Source organism: Bombus pyrosoma, linkage group LG7 (genome assembly GCF_014825855.1).
Source record: "Bombus pyrosoma isolate SC7728 linkage group LG7, ASM1482585v1, whole genome shotgun sequence".
NCBI lineage: Eukaryota > Metazoa > Arthropoda > Insecta > Hymenoptera > Apidae > Bombus > Bombus pyrosoma.
The window spans coordinates 18,355,298-18,376,017 of NC_057776.1; the positions used below are offsets into that span (position 1 = coordinate 18,355,298).

The 20,720-nt window shown below is 36.6% G+C and overlaps 2 protein-coding genes across 19 annotated transcripts in view; one reads left to right on the forward strand and one right to left on the reverse strand.

The window, feature by feature from the left end:
* The window catches only part of LOC122569616 (mannose-binding protein C-like), a 202,486-nt gene extending 191,856 nt beyond the window's left edge, over nt 1–10,630 (forward strand). For all 7 annotated transcript variants that reach the window (XM_043730912.1, XM_043730918.1, XM_043730913.1 and 4 more), the window contains 2 exons: nt 8,453–8,688; nt 9,368–10,630. In XM_043730912.1, the coding sequence (XP_043586847.1) occupies nt 8,453–8,688; nt 9,368–9,485 (354 nt within the window). In that variant the 3' untranslated portion in view covers nt 9,486–10,630. The remainder of the gene's footprint in view (nt 1–8,452; nt 8,689–9,367) is intronic.
* Nucleotides 10,631–13,851: 3,221 nt separating this feature from the next.
* Nucleotides 13,852–20,720, reverse strand: part of LOC122568968 (glutamate receptor ionotropic, NMDA 2B) — a 349,490-nt gene continuing 342,621 nt past the window's right edge. For 11 of the 12 annotated variants that reach the window (XM_043729354.1, XM_043729362.1, XM_043729357.1 and 8 more), the window contains one exon: nt 13,852–19,685. In XM_043729354.1, coding sequence (XP_043585289.1) covers nt 19,628–19,685 — 58 coding nt within the window. In that variant the 3' untranslated portion in view covers nt 13,852–19,627. The remainder of the gene's footprint in view (nt 19,686–20,720) is intronic. The other variant, XR_006317279.1, reaches the window with a different exon arrangement.

Consider the following 20,720-nt stretch of genomic DNA (forward strand, 5'->3'; position numbering starts at 1 on the left):
CGTATTGAGACCACTTTATGTCAGTATCAGACACGCGATCTCGCTTTAACTCGATTCCACTGCACATTCAAATCTCCAACGACCCATTCCCTACCGCTTGACACACAATTTCACCTCCATTCCATCTCCTTAAAACAGGAACAGCGTCGTCTCGTCGACGACCGATGCCTAGAAGTGCCATTAACCCATTTATTACGTATTCGTGTCTAGTTTAAACCCGTCACCCACTTTATCACGCTTTTCCCTCTAACCTAGACCCCTTGTAGGACTCCCAGTTGGCGACCGCGAATTCCCTGGAAAGTAAAATCGTCGAAGTGCCGCTTGAGAACTCGCTGAACTATGGGCGAATATATCTGCTAGAAAAAATTATCGCTATAACTTAAAAGCGAATTTATTCGCTCAGAATGATACGTTTGCTGTGCTAAAATGTTATTCGGTGATATGAAATTTAATATATTTAGAGTTGATTAATTAACAAGTACTATAGAAAATACAATACCGTGCTCCGATACTTATTGTGGCCATTGTACATGCGCTCGTTAATTATCATTTCAATTTTAAATAACATTAATTAAAATTTCATATTATTATTGTTGTTGTTTATCATTAAGGGTAGTACAGTTTCTTTTTCCTGACATTATATATATATATATATTCCTTGCAGCAAACTTTCTATTTTTTCGTGAAAATGCCACAAAACACATCGCACCTCAAATTCTTATTCTTCGGATAATCCTACGTAAAAATTGATGTAGTAGTTTTAAATATTAACGTATCAACTTTACTGATAGATATACCTGTTGGATATTTGGAGTATTTTGGTCGCTTACTTAAGGATGAGCAGTTCTGTTGCTTAACTTGTTTAAAAATAATCTCCAAGGAATAGTTTGTTATTATTTTAAACAAGATAGAAGTCAAGAGTTTATCAATAATTATATTCGTCTAGTGAGATCGATAACTTTCGTCGATTAACATGCCAAAATAATCCGATTGATCCTTTTAAAAGCAAACTACAAATAAACTGCATCTTTTGTGGATTTAAAAATACAAAGCTATTTAGAATAGACGTAATGCACAGAAATACAGAAAATATGCAAACCAAAGTAGTCATCATAATATTCCTATATTAAACTACATCTTTTTATGGGTTTAAAAGTACAAAACTATTTAGAATAGACGTAATACTCAGAAATACAGAAAATATGCAAACCAAAGTAGTCATCACAATATTTCTATATTAAACTACACCTTTTTATGGGTTTAAAAATACAAAACTATTTAGAATAGATGTAATGCACAAAAATACAGAAAATATCCAAACCAAAGTAGTCATCACAATATTTTTATATTAAACTACATCTTTTTATGGGTTTAAAAGTACAAAACTATCTAGAATAGACGTAATACACAAAAATACATAAAATATGCAAACCAAAGTAGTCATCACAATATTTTTATATTAAACTACATCTTTTTATGGGTTTAAAAGTACAAAACTATTTAGAATAGACGTAATACTCAGAAATACAGAAAATATACAAACCAAAGTAGTCATCACAATATTTCTATATTAAACTACACCTTTTTATGGGTTTAAAAATACAAAACTATTTAGAATAGATGTAATGCACAAAAATACAGAAAATATCCAAACCAAAGTAGTCATCACAATATTTTTATATTAAACTACATCTTTTTATGGGTTTAAAAATACAAAACTATGTAGAATAGACGTAATACACAAAAATACATAAAATATGCAAACCAAAGTAGTCATCACTATATTTAGTAGGCAAAATGAGTCTCTATCTGAATTCGATTTAATTGATTATTTCTATAAAAACATATATTTCCACAAACATCCAGAATCTTTAAATAATTCCCGATTATACAGAGTGCTCAGTTGAAGCCACTCAATCGGTTAAGTGCCACGGCGTTTTCAAATTGTTAACCAGCCGAAAATGGAGATTCACGCAACCAGATGAATCGACCGATCGAACAACTCTCTCTATCACTTTTTTTCTCTCTCTCTCTCTTTCACTCTCTCTTTCTCTTCCTCTCTCTTTGACCGTTGTTGCTCCACAAGTCGAGTCACCTACTTTCCTTGGCTCGCGTGCAAACGGAACCGCATTATTAAGACAGATTTTGTAATGGCGACGGTGTGTCCGGTCCGCGGCCTTGCAACGATCTCTCTGAAACGGTGGGTGGAAGTGACGTAAAACGTTTCTTCGGCGATAAATGACGGCGTTTCGCAACAACGTAAAGGAGCGCTGCTCAATCCTCCCTGTAATCGGATTAACCGGGACGAACGTCCTTCTGCACCCGTTCACCTTTTGTTTCGCCAGCAAACAATGAGGGCTGTGATGGTGTCTGTTCGTTTGTTGCTCGAGTAAATCTTTGGTTACACCATTAGTCGAAATATGGTCTTGGTTATTATTTTATCGTTTTATCTGTCACAGCGGAGTATTTGCTTTTTAGTGGTTATCGGAATTCGCTTCGGGATTCGTTTGACCTGACGCGAAGCTCGCAGTATGATTTTCTAGCTATGACTGAATTTTTTAAGCAGTTGATCTATTTAATTTCTGAAATAACAGAGTAAAATTACATCGTAGAGGCGAACCACGAGTATTTTTACAAATTGTACAAATCTTACGAAAATGTAAGAATCTTACGAATGTTGGAAAGATTTTCGAAGATTGTGAAAATAAAATAGAATGGAACGAATTATGGAAATGGAGAATGCAAAATTACAGTCTACGAATTATCGAAGTAATCGAAGAAATAGTGACTTTGGATTACGTAAGAAATCAGAAGAATGTACTTAAACACACTTCTGGAATATACGTATAGTGCAATTAACGTTCAGTATGGAAGGATAAGTTCCAGATATTTTCATTTCACTTTCGAAATTAATTTTATGTTGAATCGCACGATGAATCTTTTTGCAAATTTATTTCCACTCGCATTAAAAATTCATGAACGCGACCTCTCTCTTATTTCCTTGAAAATTAGAATTTTGACAAGTTTCAAGTACCTCTTTCTGCAATTAATTAATAACAAATCCTCATCAAGCCGATACATCGTTATACCTATTTACTTATACTGTTCTATCACGTATACTTCTACCGATTACTATTTTATTATTTTCATCATACCACTTTGATTGTAAGTAGGTGCCTCGTGTAGTTATTTACGACGAAATAATTTATAACTTTCTCCCTGTTCATCTTTGACCATCGAATCAATAACAGACAAACTGATGTTTAATACATGAAATTCTTCCAAAACGTGGAACACTAAGTAGCCATTTCGCCGGACGTGAATAGGACACGCGTAATATTAGAGATATTTCAATGGAAACGAAATATGCAAATGTCGCGGATCCGTGTTTCTTTGCGCTTCCCCTATCGGGCGTAAAATACGAGAATGCTTGTTGCGCGGTCATTTGCCAGGCGTAATGGAGCCGGCTGGCGAAATTTATGCGGCTTTACACTCGCGTTTTTTGAGCTCGTACTTTCGCGTGCTGAAGCGTGCCGCTCCGGTGGTTCTCCTCTCGGCGGTACACCGAAACTCGTACAGCAAGGCGCACCAGTGACGAATTACGACGAAAATCCGGCAAGACAATTTTTCAACAAATTTCGGCATAATATAAAGTGGTTTTGAATTGAAATTCGATGGAACGTTTGAAGGGAAAATATATGTTTCGTTGACGCTTTCGCGTGGAATGAAATTCGAATTTTCGAATAGAATTAAATATTTCTTTCTTCTTTTATTTGGTAGACTTTTGCAATCAATTCTCATTAAGAATTACAAGTAAATTATTTTGGCGTGGCACTGTAACAGAATTAAATATAATTAAAATTTTATTGGCACACGTATCGTTATATTTAATTTTTATATTATTTTTCATTCCTTTTTTTTATCAGACGCAATAATGTTCTTTCAGATATGAAGAAGTGGTATTTTTCATTGTTGAATATTTCAAGCTTTAAAAAGTTAATTAGAAAGATTCGATCGAATTGAAATACCCTTCCGAATATAAAACGTATACCACGCAAATAATTTAAAAGATCGTAAAAATGCTGCTAGAGATCAGTTTAAAATCGTAATTATTATTTCACGGTACTGTTAAGTATTTCATAATGATTGTCTGATCGTATTATTTTCTCCTTTACATTTTATGCGTCTAAAAAAACATTATCTTTCACGTAGGTATTTAAAAAGTTCATTATAAAATAAACACAAAACGAGCTTCGACAAATGTAGAAATAGCTTCGCAATTGTAGCAAGTGGAACGAGAACGGGGAGAAACGAGTCGCGAGCAGCACGATCAAGAGCATTTAAATAGACTTAATGCGCATTCGTTCTTTTAACCACAGTGGACAAAGTAAAAGGCCAATTAAAGGAGAAAACACGCTGCCTCGGTATACGCGATCGCGAATAATTCTTTTCACGTTCATCGATTGCTATGGGCAATTTGCTGCACGGAACGAGTGTCTGCGTTGTCTTCTCCAACCATAAAGTAGCGGTATTTTCATCGATATCCGTACGAAATGGTAATTTTGAATAAATTCGATTGCGCGTTAGAGTATGAACGATTAGGGAGACACCTGTCATTCTTCAAAATTTTCATTGCCATTTTTTCTAATGAAAGAATGGAATTAGGTAGCTACGAATTACGAATGACACCACGACTTGAACGTCGATTGTTGATTAATTTAAGCTAATTAAGATACTTTGTAGATTTGTATATCCGTTTCATGTACACTTCCGCTCAGAAGCTTAAAGCGCGTTAGGATAAAAGAAATACTGACTTGTTTAAGTAAATAAATATTTTATTTATGTAGTATCGTCAATGGAATATATTGTTATTATATCCTGATATTTGTAATTTATTTACAATGAATGGATTGTACAAACATAGACAGAAAAACGATGGTAGTTTAATATGAACTAATCGCAATAACACGCTACGATCTAGACAACTCTCGACACAACGGATCCAACGTTCTCTTTCACGCAGACCTCACTCTCGACAACGCTAGCAGCACTATATCGACAACGCAACTCGCACTCTCTGACTTCTCGATTGACACTCTTCGACTTCTCAACTAAAACTCAACTGACTGCTCTCGCATGTCTTTTGTCTTTCCGTAGACCCACCACACACACGTGTTCCGCGACCGCTTGTGGCCAAAGCCACGTAGACCTTTTCTATGAAACTATTCACTTGAAGGACCGACGACACATTGATGGGCCCCCATCGGCGCCTCGGCTCTCCGGACATTGTTTATGGTTCGCTAGATATTCCTTAGGCCCTTTTCCCCGATACTACATTTATTACATTACTAGTACTGAATTAGTAGTACTAGTACTAGTACTAGTATTGAAATGGTAATTTATTATATTTAAAAATGACGCTTACGATTATAATATTCTTATTTATCAGAAAAATATGTGAAAAATTTATTTGTTTCATTTCGAAAGCAAAGAATACTGCAGGCTTTCAAGTGGATATATTTATTACAAAAAAATATAAAAAAATTGTAATTTCAATTAAATAAATTATGATCGAACTATAATATCGGATTGGATAGATTGTGAAAGAAAAAGAAATACTCATAAATAAGTTCACGTATCTTTTTCACGATAATATATGTATATCTCAAAGATTGGAGGATATGTATTGTAATAAAAGGTCGGCTGGAAAGAAAAATACCACTAAATCTGTTTCAAACAAGATTTAAAGGAAGCAGGGAAAATGTGATAAAAGAAAATTGAAGAATTTACGATACTAAAATGAAGGGAGGGCTGATAATCACGGTGGTGTAAGTCGAACCACTGCTACTTTTTCATAAAACAATGTTCTGCGTTTGTTACTGTACAAAATATTTATCATACTTTTCCAAATCGCGGAAAGCTATCGCGACGAAGAAGAAACAAGCGTAAACTTAATTAATTACGAAACTAAGGAAGACTCAAGAATCGAAGTGCACAACTAAATCCAAATTCTTCAAAATTTTCATTCGCGCCACTATGATTTTCAGCCCGTCAAATAACAGATAATTTCATATATTTCATTTCCAATTATAAAATCTTCTCGACATTTCACATACGACGAAACTCGATGAAACTAAAGTCGAAGAATACACATTGATCGTTCCTTCGATAACAAAACCAAGTAAAGATGTAACTTGCACAGGAGAAGATGAAAATAAGCAACAAAACCGTATATCGCAAGTATTCGATTTTGTAAACGGGATAGTTTCATCCCGCTAAGATATAAAAGAAGAGAAGGAAGAGATTTTAAACGACTCGACGTCGAAGCAATCGCAAAGGCGCTCCTATTTATCGCTCTTTATTTGCATTCCGACCGGGTTACACGCGATTTTTCGCGTTTCTCCATTCCCCTCTTTTCCTGTTTCCCTTCGTGTACGGAGGTGAAACGTGTTCTCCGGTCCGGCAACCTCGACAAAACATTCCTCCGCATCGACATGAAAATCGCATTCGGCCAGGCCGTGGCGTCGCTCGCGAATTTATGACACGACGTGTCTTTGGCATGCTTGTCGCCGAAAAATATCGACGCCGACGTATAGCGCGTTAACAGGGCGAAGGATACTCCTAGAATCGAAAAAATGATACTTCACGTGGAACGTTCCGACATTGTGGATGTTAGCGAATGTAAAGAAACGTTCGATGAAATTATTTTATTTCCGATCTGAGAAGCGAGTCTCTTGTTTCGTTGAACGTTCACAGCCACACGAAACGTCGTAATAAATTGCCAGCGAGTCAGTTGAGAGTTATCAGTTGAGTTTCATCATCATTCGAAGGGATTATTTTAAAAAATGTAGCGACTGCAATGTTTAATCGAAAATTATTTGCACGCTCTGTACCAATTGGCCTACAACAGTTTCGTTCTGTCGTCATTGCAATCCTAACGAAGAGTAAAAAGTATTATAGGTCTTTCGATGGGCATTTTTCAAATGAAATTATATATCGAACCAAAAGTGAACGATCGTGTCCAAACACTTTTCTGCAGTAGCGTAATAATCGGTAAAACAGTGGATTTAATGTGGAAAATATTTTAAGGCCCGTTACAACCTTAATTAGATTCTGCCATTATCCCACAATATGATATGATCATTTCAAGTTTAAAAGAATTTCAATTAATCTAATTACATGAACGCGATACATTAATTGTGCCGTGATACAATACAGCATATAACTGTCTCTGCTGCTTAAATGTACAAAGACTACCATTATATCACAGTCCATAATTTAACGAACAATTATTGTTAATGTCCAAACCAGTGTCTCTTTTAATTATCTCGAATCCTGTTCCACAATAACAATGTTTAATTACCGTCCGAATCGGCGCATACGCATATTATTCACCTGAAAGCAGACACTCGTCATTCACCTAATATTTTATCATACACGGTCGCACGATATATTTCATTTCTCACTCTATCTTCTCGAACAACGTTGATCGTAAGTAAAGAGAACTTTCGATTAGACTAGTTTCTTCGAGCGATTAAAATAAATTTTTAAATATTCTACTCTGTTTTGTTCCTGACCAGCGAATTCCTCGGATAAAGCGTGTTACGACCGTTCGCGAGGGAACGCGTCCGCGAGAGGCGTAAATTCTCGCTACGATTCTGATAGTCGACGCCGCGAACCAGTCGTTCCCCTGTTTCGATTAGGATAACAGAGGTAGTTCAAAATATTGTAACACTGAATTAACAGGGTTAATACAAGCTTCTATTTTTAACAATATTTAAAATCATAATTAACACGTTACAAATGATTTAACGATGATACAACCAGTTTAGTTTATTATTATAATTCGACTCGACTTTATAATATTTCTCGATGTATTCGTTTGATTAAGCTACCTCGATTTTATTCCTCCGAACCTCTCGATGCATTCGGTTTGAATCCTCATTTGCCACTGACTGCCCTTCGATTTTGTCCTTCTCTGGCAGACGACCCCCACCACGCTCGGGTCTCGCAAACGTTCGCGCCTATGGTCACGTATACCACCTTTTTTGTGTAAATAAAATAACGGACCGAAGGCGAATCGATGTTTCTAGAACTCGCTGCTTGACAACAACTATGTGTTTATCGCTACTTTGTGTATATCTCGACGGTCATGTAAGACGATCTGTCTGCGACACGGCAGTGTACCAAAGGAGACGGTTAGGAACACGGCTTATAGTAAACCTCGAGGCGTAACAAAGCGCGACAACCTGCGTGTGTATTTATAAATAAAGCCGAATCCATCGTTTTGTCGTTCACTTCAACGATAGAACAGTGGAAAGGCGAAAAATAAATTGGAAGAAACGAAAGAAGAAAAACAGTAATGAATTTGAGGCTGGCGTTTAATTCTGCTTCAGCGAGATTTCATTCTATCCGTTTGTATCGTAGATTTCATTTTTTAATTTCGTTACAGGCCAACTGGTACAGGGCGTCTCAGTATTGTCGATATCACGGAATGCATCTGGCGAGTATAGCGTCGCAGGAGGAAAACGACAGGCTGGAGAAACATATTAAGGACTTCGGCCTTGGACACGAGCATTTTTGGACCTCTGGTACCGATCAGGCTGAGGAAGGCACTTTCTTCTGGATGGCGAACGGCAGGCCAATCACGTTCGAAAATTGGAACGTCGGCGAACCGAATAATTTCAGGTATGAGCTTGCGATATGCAAACTAGTAAGGACACAAGAATGTTCGTATAATAGAACAAACATTTTTCTCATATTAAATCCCATTCGTTTGAACGAGAATTAAAGAAATTACAATTTTTTTCTTAATATCTAAGGAGAAGGATATGTATATATTAGGTTATCCGAAAAGTTTCTTTCGTTTTATAAGGAAATAATAGACGCGCAATGTTTTTTGTTTTATATTACTTTATTGAATTATGCACGAACGTAATAATAGAAATAGAACGAAATGAATCATACCTAATTCAATAAAATAGTATAAAATAAAAATTGTTGTTGAAAAATAAAGGCCATCCTCGTGATCTTTAATTGCTGTTCATGCTCTAATAATGTAATGTAATACGTGTAATAATAGTATTTCTAACAAAGGAAAATACTAGCAGACGTTCTGTTCGGATAATGGAATATTCGGCTCATATTAGAACGTTCAGATATTAGCATACTCGAGCAATGGCGGATAGAGAGGAATTTCTATCGCATCGACTTCGCCTCTCCGAGGGAGACATAACAAGAAGCATTACTCCGCTTTTCATTGTTCTGAAAGCTAATTGAAACCGTTTGATAAGATCTCCTTTAATGCATGCCTAATAACAGACAAAGCAGAAAAAAGACAGCATAATTTCGATGCATTTCGTTGCAGATACGAGAACGGCGAGGAGGAGCACTGCCTGGAGCTGTGGAACAGGGATGGTAAAGGGCTGAAGTGGAACGACAGCCCGTGCAGCTTCGAGACGTTCTTCGTGTGCGAGGTGCAGTGATCGATCGATCCGCCAGCAGGATTGACGAAAAACAGGATCTGAAAGTCATCGATACACGGGATTCGATTCACGATACATCGACTTACCTATCGAGTCATCCTGCCAGCTATTGCCTCGTCGACTTCGTTTTTCCTCCGGGACCTCGAAACAAAATAGAAAAAGTGACTTTTTCTGTGTGTGCGCGTGCATGTGTGTGTCTGTGTGTAAGTGCGTGTATTCCACGTAGACGAGCGTTTTAAACGCGTCTTGCGGATCGACGGATCGCGGGCAAATGGATGCTGAACGTAAAGAAACAGATGGCGAACACGATGATTAGGATACAGAGATGTTTCTGTGAAGCAAATTTTCGTGAAATGGCCTGAAACCTATGCTTGGATTTTTATCTGAAAATCGCTGTTTCGTTACAGCAAATACACGTTATTTCTGCTACTGTGAAGACCACTAGTTCTACTTGTTCGTAGAATATTTTTATAGTAAGTAGAAACGATGAGAATTTTCTTTGCTGGTGGATAAGAACTGACGAAAGAATCGTTTAAAATGATTATTTTAGTGGCCTATTAACGTTCACGTTGTATGATACTATTTGCTTATTAAATTTTGCAATTACGAAGTAAGGACTCGTAAGTTTTAACGTGGATGTTAGCGATAATATATTAGTCGTTTGTCGTTAACGCAAAGAAGCCTGTGTTTGGATAATGGATTCTATTTCTGAAAGATGGATAAGCTGGAGCTTGTGTGCTACTTTTTCTTCGATGATAGAAACGTAGAATTATAGTTGCGTCGTTGACGAAAGCTCCAACAAAAATGCGACCGTTGTTGGTAACCAGGCGGAAAGTCAGGGAATTTTCAAATTTTGCCAATCGATGGAATCACGGTTGTTCGATACGAAAACCATTTCCAATTCCATAGATTTGCAAAATTTCTGGCTTCTAATCGTAAGATATTTCCTCTTTTTCTTCCGATTTCATTACCAAAAGCTTGTTGCTAACGTTAAAAATGTCGAGAGGGGAAATCAAAAGACTTTAAAGTGGGCGTGTCGATTAACGACGATTTAACAGAATAATGTAAGCTTCTATTTTCTAATTAATATCTGAATTAAATAACGAAAGAAATAAAGAAATAAATTCTACATCGATGGTCGAAAATTATTAGCGATCAATTTAATGTAAGCGACGAGCAGAATTCGCACAATCGGAATTCTGCGCGAACTTCCATGATTTTATTTTTCACGAGTTCATTGGGCGTTGAAGTGGAAACCCCCGGCGTCGGAAACGACGTTGTACATGACATCATTTAGCGCTATGCAATAAAATCCAAGTTACATTATTAATACTCCGTGATATTTTTTCCCCTCGTCGTTCTCCAAATGCCAGAATAAAATCACTTTAATCGTTTTGGCTAAAATAAAAGATACGTAAATCGTAAAATTCGTCGTCAATCGTCATACGCGTTCGTAATTACATACTTGTTAATTCGAATCAAGAAAAAGTTATTCGTTCTAGGACTCGTTCGATGGTACTTCGAAATTCGTTTGTAATTTCATATACTCGTTTCTTTCGCTTCTTTGCTATCTTACAAAATGATAGGATTTTATCAATTGCAAATCTACCTACGGACCGAAGCCAGATATTTTTAACTATTTATAAAACCTTTTACATTACCAACAGCGTATAAAATAATTCATAGTTTGTAGTTTTAGTTCCCTCTCAGTCCGTACAATAAAACTTGTGCATCCACTTCTACAATCTTTATGATTCTCATAAAAGAGTCATAACACAAGCATCTGGTTTCTACTAAAAAAAAGGAAAAAAAATTCAAAGAATAAGAAAACATACGAAAGGATAGGCAAGATACGCAGAAAAAAGACTCTAAGCTTGACATGATGGGTTTAATAAAATTTGAAATCTCGCTACCATACACAAATGGCTGAACTGTCAAACATCCCGTGTAGTGAACGAACAGGACCGTAGATAAAAACAAGTCGCGGTTTAGTCGGTGGCTGATCGTTCTCCGATTGCACGTTCCAGCGAGTGGAAACAGGATCTCGCGTTTCGTACCGGGATGGATGTCGGTTTGTTGTTCGCGGCTGACGTCGCGTCGCGGCGTCGAAGCGTCCAAACGCGTTCGAATATTGTGAACAAGCACGGGAGCCGAGCTTATTGAAAAGGACAGAAAAACCGATGATAAAACGAGGGAAAAAAAGGCAGAAGAGAAAGGAAAAAAAAATGGAAAAACGAACGAACGAACCGACCAGAAAAAAGCACGCAACTGTAATGAAAGTTGCTCTCCCGGAACGTTGTATTCCCGTAACGAATCTTTCCGGTCGACGTGGTCCATGCTTCGTCGTTTCAACGTTCCTCCATCGTTGCTGCGCCGCCCCTTTCCTTTTTAGCCGACACAACCCATCAACGTGCGAGTCCCCTCTACAGGATTGACAGAACCAATTAGTGGTTCCGTCGATTTTTCGCCATTTCGGTGGGAGGGCAACAATACTCCGGAAAGAGGTAGTGAGCTGGTAAAAAAAGGAAAACAAAAAATAAAAAGGAGAAAACCGAACGGCGCTAAAGCGACTGTAAAAGCATGCGGCTGAAAAAGGGTTAGGAACAGAGGAGACTGGCAAAGGGTAATGAAAATGAAACGATAGGATGGTGAGATTACGTCACTTGCGATTTCTATGGACCATAGGAATTCGAGTTGTTCGAAGAGGAAATAGCGGTATAAGTTTAATTAGTCACGCCGGAGAGTAGCCTATTAGAGATAGTTGATACCGATGACTTGTAATATTCGCTTTGTAAATGAAAGATAAGAATTGGAAGATCGTCGCTGTTAAGAGAAACGTTACAGTTAGAAGTAACTTGATTTTATTCCGACGCATTTATACAGCGACGTTTCCTTAAATCGTTTACTGTAGCAATGGTGATGAAGATTAGCTAAGTTTTGTACATACTTGATACAAAAGTCGAAACTTTGGTTTCATATCTAACAGAATGTGCGTACGTATTTCAATTGATTTTAATCAACTCGTACCTTTTTGATACTTATAACACGCGTTTGATAATAATCTGAATTATCATCTGAAAGTTGACGAACTTTAAAACGACGAATCAATTGAATATTAAATTAAAATATGTGTTACCTTATTTATGTTCCATAAGGTAGATATTTTTTTATCGCTCAGTCAGATCGGAGTTAATAGTAACCTTCAGTTGGTAATGTTCCTTTCTATTGTACTGCACGTTGGTATTCGCCATTTACGTTGTCCGAAATATTGGCTAATGATGGTACAAGCACCGACGATGTGCAAAATGGACGTGACATCACCGACGAGGTATTAGTAAACGATACAAGTAATTCTGCACTCGACGAAAAACGGAATGCGCTCTGGTGGTCGATATCACGATGGATACTTTATCGACCAATGTATATTTGATGTTCGAATGACCAGTGCTGCATCATAGTCGATGTAAAGAATAGACGAGACACGCAATACTTTTTCATGTCCACGTTTTGGGGGTCACCTGACCACCTTGCCATTTTCGTGTTACGTGCGACTGTCGGTACACTCGATTCTGTGGTACATAATACCACAGACGAAATGCAGCAAGTCATAGAAAGCTGCATGCATGAACTTTGTTTACGTATTACTTTCAAAATGTATGTACGAATCCTGCTGACGACTGCCATATGCTATATAAAGTGATGCAATACCAAGTGCTACATCTAGAATATCTTTCTTTTTATTAAAGACACGTATAAAAGAATTTCACAACATTATGAGCTAGATCTTATTACATATTTACCGATACATGTTAGGAAACGCAAAGTAAGGATTTTAGTGAAGGGAAATCTTTCCAGAAAATCGCGAAGTACAGGTGCTGAAAAGAAGCAAAACTCTGATAACTGAGTGTAGTATACAAAACAACAATGTTTTATTTGAAACAACATACAATCATGTGCCACATATGTTCCTTAAAGCCGTCGGTTTGCGCGTTCCGCGAGACGATTGGTCGACGATATTACTCGTAACGTAGAAATAATGTGTGCATACGGGATATCTGTCAATGGCTTCGTCATTTTATTAACGTACCATATGCCTCGTCCGCCATCTTCCCTTATCTGTCGCGGAACTCGCAAACCTCGTTTATCCTCTTTAATGCTTATCAATGTTACCATTTTTTTTTATCAATCTTTATCTTTTTTTGGTAATTTTATTTTATCATTAATATAATCTTGTTTCGTTTTTTTCCCCATTAAAAATGTACGCAGACACAAATACAACGCCTCATTGTTTGAGGCCGTCGAAAAAAGATCTCCAGTTGGCGAGGTTTTTCGTCGCTAAACTTACTTCTCTGCTGGTCTACGCTAATCCTAAGGTATATTTTTTTCTTCTCTCTTGTCGCTAATATCCTCGGTGATGAAAACGAAGAAGCACGAACGAGGACACTCGAGAGAGATCACGATCTCGGTCCTATCGTACCTCCTTTTTCCCTTTTCGTTTCTTCTCAATCGTTTCTTCTTCGTTATGTACATAGACGAGTATACGCACGAGTATACATACAAATTGGTATAATCGTTTATACCGTTTCTACGCGCGTTCGTATTTATCATACCTAAAATCGTGATGTACGCGGCGATCCTTTAACCCGTTTCAATTTTCCTTTTCCTTTATCCTCATTTGTTTTTCTTTTTTTTTTTTTTTCAAACGTCTCTCTTCTGTTTCGTTTGTTTCACACAAAAATGGCCATCGTATGGCCACGCTATCGACTTCGTTATCTTTGTATGTATTTGACTAATCTATCTTAGGGTCCACTGAGGGATGCGATCCTTTTTGGACTTGATCTATCGTGAATGATGGGCTGGACTCTTCTGATCCGTTGTTTATTATTTTAACGATCGTAGTACAGGTTGATCCGTCGCTAATATTGCTACAATTGTTGCTTCGTCATTGCCGTTTTGTTTTTCTTTTTAACGGTACTGAATCGAAGCTTTAGATTACGTGATAAATGGTGTATGAAACGTCTTTTGATTTTTGGTGTTTACAATTTGTACATTTTGTTGGACTTCGTATAGAAAACAATGCTAAACGTATAAATAACGAGAAACCTCTAATAAATCTTTAATAAAATGTTTAATATTCGTATCATACATAACGAGATTATATATGATAAAAGTTCAGTTGAATAACGAAACAAACCTTGGAGCGCTCTTTACGCTCAATGTGTATAATTTCGAGAGAAATTTGTGAAATTGTATTTCGTTGTATTTTCCAGTGGAAACGATAGCAAATCGATCGAGAACAAAGTTCTGTAGTTTTTTAGTGCCAAAGAATTTTTGAAAATTTGAAATAGAATTTATTTAAATACAGTTGCTGTCGTTGTGACCATCGCAAACGTTACTACTGTTCAACGTTACGTTAAATTCACCCGTGAAAATTCCGTTGTTACTGTGAAAAGGAAATTAATTGCTCGACGATGTTACTGATATGCTTATATTCAGCCAACGGATTTCTAATTTGCTGCATTTCTTTCTTTTTTTTTTTTTTTCATTCGTTACTCGATCTTGCTTATAAAAATTATTTGGCACATCATCGTTTCGTCCATACTGATGAAAAACAATCGTTTCTAGAATAAAATGACGATGATCCGCCGATCGGAAGAGTCCTGGTGGGAGATGAATACGCAAAGGACACGAATCTCGGATGAAAATAGCGAAAGGAAGCCTATCGTTCGTGTAAGGACGACTAGTCTACAATTACGGGTACGAGAGTCTTCGGAGATCACGAGTACGACGCTGAAAAATCATCATTAAGGCCGCTATTTCGTGTGTGCGCACGATTGTTAGGTTTACATAAGTTAGTTTCTACTATCAACGCCTTCCTGCACAATAATTTACGAATAATACCAGTAAGTTGGGAGAGAGAGATAGAGAGGCAACAAGTTTTAAGTTATACGTTTCTGTTACGCAAATAGTTGGTATAATTTTACAGTTTTGTATAGAATAAGACGATCATAAGAATTTTTATAGAACAATTTTATGATCTTCCAATTTTATATTCTATGATCTAGACGATAATCTGTAAAATTCAATTATAAAATTTCATTAATAAGATTTAATCCATTTGTGCAAGAAAGCCGACGTTATCTCTTTCTCGTGTTGTACCGGTTACAATCGCTTGCCGTGATCGGATTATCACTTTCTTCTGAAGAAACGCGTTTCACCTAATACGGCGATGCGTTGTTTATGAAATAACTGTAAACCAAGAAGAAGTCATAGTTACCGATGAAATTTCAATTTTACACCTGCTTTCCGTCTGTCTTCTTCCTTAAATTAACACTATCGTATCTTTATCGTTAATTGGACTTTCAATTTTTACGTCAGAGATTATTTTCTCGGTAATGAAAGCGACCGTCGATTCTATTAACATCACACCACATCGATTGTTGTTTAACGTTAGTCTCGTCGGACTTAAAGCTGCTGGATTCTCGATTGGAGCGCGCGATCGTTTCGATGATCGTCGAGCCATCGAAGAGGAAGAAATATCTGAGCTTTATCAAGAAACGTATTCGTTGTATCAACGCGAATTTTCCGCACGAAACTCACGTTCGTTCAAAGGATGATCCATCTTTTAAATACAAACACGTATCGTCAAGTTTAGTTCGTTCTAGAGTTATATGAAATTGCGTTTGATTATCTTCGATTAGTATCTATTAATTATGGTCGTGTGTGCGCACACGATGAAAAGAAATCTCGTGTTTGTGTCGGATGGAAACAGCGTTTAAGATCTCACGTCGACCGGAAATATGGGTAAAAGCTTACGCCTGTCTTTTACATACTTAACAGTAGCGGATAAAGATACATTAGTTATGGCATAATCGACACGCCTCGTCGGTATCTCTTTTTCCCTTCTTCTTTCCATATACTTGTTTCGAAAAGAGTAACCAATAATCTCGTTCTCTCTACGTACGTTCGCGTCGTTCCTTAACAACGTAACATTTCCATTATCTTTAACAACAACAGTAACAACAGTGTTTTGTCCGATAGCAACGTATTATAAGTTAGAATTGCGATTTCCATAAATTTCTGTATTCTTTAATTTATTTTCGGTTAAATCCAGCACTCGTGTCTCGTCCTCGAATTAATCGTGTCGTTCGACTTCTCGAAAAGCCGACAGAAAGTGTTTTAAAAATCGGCGAACGTTATGAATTAATCGATACAATAGATTTTTCTCGTGGAATTTTCCTGAGCAAACGTCGTTTCAAATGTGTGATTCGTTTTATCTCGCTTGAACGCACGAGGAGTCGAAACAAGTGCTTCTCTAAATGGAGTTGTCGACGTGCGGTATAAGCCACAATAGCGAAACCTCGGAAACCGATGATCGATGATAGATTTTCAAAACCCAAACTATCTAAGAGCCGGAAATTTCAAAATCTAATAATGACGCCAGTTAGTTTTTTTTCTCGTAATTCGATTCTTCCGCAACTCCGTTTCGAATTTTCGTGATCGAGAAATCGTAGCAGCATTTTTACAGCAAAGATATACATTTTCGTTTCTTATTGCAAATTCATTTCATGAAAATCGTTTGAATATTATAAAAAAAGAAGAACGAAATTCTCTTTCCAATGTTTACTTTGTGACTTACACGGTACAATGCGTTCTATGTACAGCGGACGTAATTTTAGAACATTAATCCTATCTCTGTCGATTTTCCTACACACACACACACACAAAATCTTTGTTTTTTCTGCGATTGGCTCAAAAGAATTGCCTCTTTTTCAACTACTCCTTACGAGGATAGACTTTATATTTCTTTCCTTTTTTTTTCTTTTTTTTTTTGGCTTTTGTATTCGTAGAAATTGCGAAGTGTCAGGTTCTTGAATAGGCGCGAAAGCTTTGAACGATCACGCGATCGTATCGACGCTTCTAAAAAATATTTCACCTTAATGGTTACACGCTTGAAATTCACTGTTTCAGGCACCGTTACGTATAGTAAAATATTTTAACTCCGAATTTGTTCTCTGCATATCTTACCGATCGAATTTTAAAATGCAACACGAGCCAGCAAAGATTAATTCCTTGAATATTTACCAAATTGACAAAGAGAAAATTTTGTTAAAAATTATCAGACGATATTTATTTTATGCTTTAAGTTGGGTATTATGATTATAGTAATTTTAAGGTGGATTGCATTCAAACGCTATATTCACAAAGAAATTAATTCTTTTTTTAATAGCACATTAGTAAAGCATATTAATATAATAGCAACGTATAATTACAATTTAAACAGTTTGAACATGCTTCAAATTATTGATCGTACAGAACACCAAAAACACAATGAATCCATTAACAAATTAACAAATCGATATACCCTATTACTATCTTAATTTTGTTAAGAAAGAAAGAAAAATACATTCGATGAAACTATTACGAAGCGTATAATATTTTTTCACTATCGTATACTTTTCGTTAGAGAAGATTGTTACGACAAGGAAAGTGTCGATATATCCAAGATAATAATCGTCACTGGATCATCCTGTTCACTGCTTTTTTTTTTTTTTTTTTATTAAAAATTTGACACGCAACACCTGACACTTCTCGATGCAATTTTATTTAATCGTTACGCTCGGTGGATCTTTATTACGTGTACTTTTTTTTTTCTTGTTGTTGAGCATATTACGTCCTCGAAATAAGTTTCTTTTAGAATATTTCATTGTTCTTCTTACCACAATATACATACTTAACGTATAATAGTAGCTCGTGTGTACATTACGTATTAAATATATATGTATATATGTATATATGACATACTGAAATGTCATAGTTATATCTTGTATGGTACACATTGACATTTTACCATCAAGATGTTGACAGGTTTTCTCATTTCCATCTTTTTTAATATATAGTTTTTATTTCATCGTTTTCGTTCTTTTGTAGCATTTTGCTCGCCTTGGCGTTCGTTTTAACGAACAATTGTTGGCTCGAAGTGGACGCCCTATTTTTGGAAAAAGGGCCGATATTTCGTACAAAGTTTTAACGAGATTCTCAAAAGACTTAGGAATTTTCAATAACTACCTATTGCATTGTTGCTGCCTGAATAATAACTTACGCGGTTTGGTTTCTTTATTTTTTCCAGTTTTATCCAGGTTCGTGTTGTTTCGTTCTCTTTGCCTTTGTAACAGGCACAACATCGTCTGCAAACATCGCTCATCGTTCCAAACCTCAATTCTCTCATACCTATGTTTTACAATAAAAATAACTGTTAACACTACAGAGATCGTCTGCTACGAAAAGTTGCCAATTTCAAAAACAATGATTTATTGCCGCTTAATATAAATGTCCAAATTTCAAGCTCGAATTTAAAAGTTCTAAACAAATGGAAAACTAAAAGTTTCCGAGTTTTCGGACATTCTCCAAGAATCTCTCCAAGCTGCACGACATATGTATCAGACGAGAACATCATTAATCGAAGGAAATAAATAAACATAGCATAAATAGCATTTAAAACATTGAAATAGCATAAATACACTCAATTTCCTTCTTACAAACCTTATTTCAACTACTCTTCAAACGACACATTTTCCAACGAAACGTGTGAATCGTTCTTTTTCAAAAGTTTCGTCTCCACCCCAAAAATTCTATTTTAAAAGAGAAATACTATCGTAGGACAGTAGCAAAGACTCGAAACGAATCGTGTTCGTCCAAGAATTTCAATGTGATACAGTCACAAGAATGAACACCGCGCACTTCCGGCTCTTCGTGGCGAAGACAGACAGACCTTGGAAAACGTGGTCGTGGTTAAAAGTTCGTTCATCGAGAGAAAAACGATCGTGATCTCGATATTCTTCATAGGCACTGAACGTTCTTCCCGTGCACCAGACTTGTTTTCGTATTCTTCGATAATTTCTCCCCTCGTCTTCTTCGGTAATTTCTTCCCTCGTCTTCTTCGATAATTTCTCTCCTCGTGTTTTTCGATCGCTGCTCGAAACGGCTCGGCTTCGAGGGTTTCTCGTATTCGAGGGATGGCCTCGACGAGGCGACGAGGCAGCAACTCGTTGTCCAAAATGGCGAAAGCGAGTTACACCGCTCCCTAAGGACGCTTATGATCGCGCTGACGTGGCTGGGCAATCGTGGCCGCTTCTCTACGATCACAGAACTGTCTCCATCTCGGCGATTTCCGTCCTGGCTGCGTCGTCGTCCGGAATCCTAAATACGATAATCGATTTCATTCGTTAGCTTGGACAAAGGCAGAAAGAAAAAGACAAGGTAGCTATAGAATCGAGGAAAAACAGTGGGAAAACTAAGAAACGATAGACGTATGTTGGCGAGGGAGAATGCGAATTCCAAACAATCCCTTAAATTCGAATACGGAATTTTTCTATGGTGCATGTAATGATCGAACTTTCGGTGACTATTTGTTTGCTGTAACGTAAGTGAAAAGTCCAATAAATTATCGTAAAAATTGCGTGGACACTAAGGTAAATGGATATTTGAACATTTTTGCTTGTTCGACGCTATATAAATTTCCAAATTTCAACTGTCAACTGCAAAACTTTAAACAAATGAAAAAATTTAAATTTCTTATCACTCAAGATAAAAAAAAAAACAAAGAATATGTCTTTTCCTCGAGCGAAGAATATTTGTTGAGGGTGAGAATCTTCCAATACTCTAAATACTTTAAAGTGGAAGATACTTTCATGTACCGCGAACATTGTTATTACATTATAATCAGATCGTTATAATTGAGAAATTGTACAATAGTAACGATTTGCATAATATCCAAAGAAATAAGAAACAATTTTTTCAATGACGAAAAATGTAAATTCGTCACGAGATAAAAATGACGAATATGAGCAGAATAAGATTTGATCGTAAGCGTCAGCTAGACTATAGTTGAGAACTTCATTTGATCATTCAATCGGTCAATCCGATACATTTTTCCATCGTTTGTACGTCGTCTGAATTCGTAAATTTGACAAAAGTTAACAACGATCAAGCGACAAATGATGTAAATGGGGAAATTAACAGAAATGATTTTTTCGCTTCTATTGGAAATCACTTTTGCCTCTTACATCGCCTACCATTTCAACTATTCAATTTTCTAGAAGGTGTTTGTACGAGTTTCCTTTAATCTTTTTTCAATTAACGTGAAATGTTTGGAAAGGACGATGGCAGAGAAGTTTGTGAAAGATACACGTACGTGTTAATTGGGTTTCACCATGTGTGCGTGTATGTGTTTAT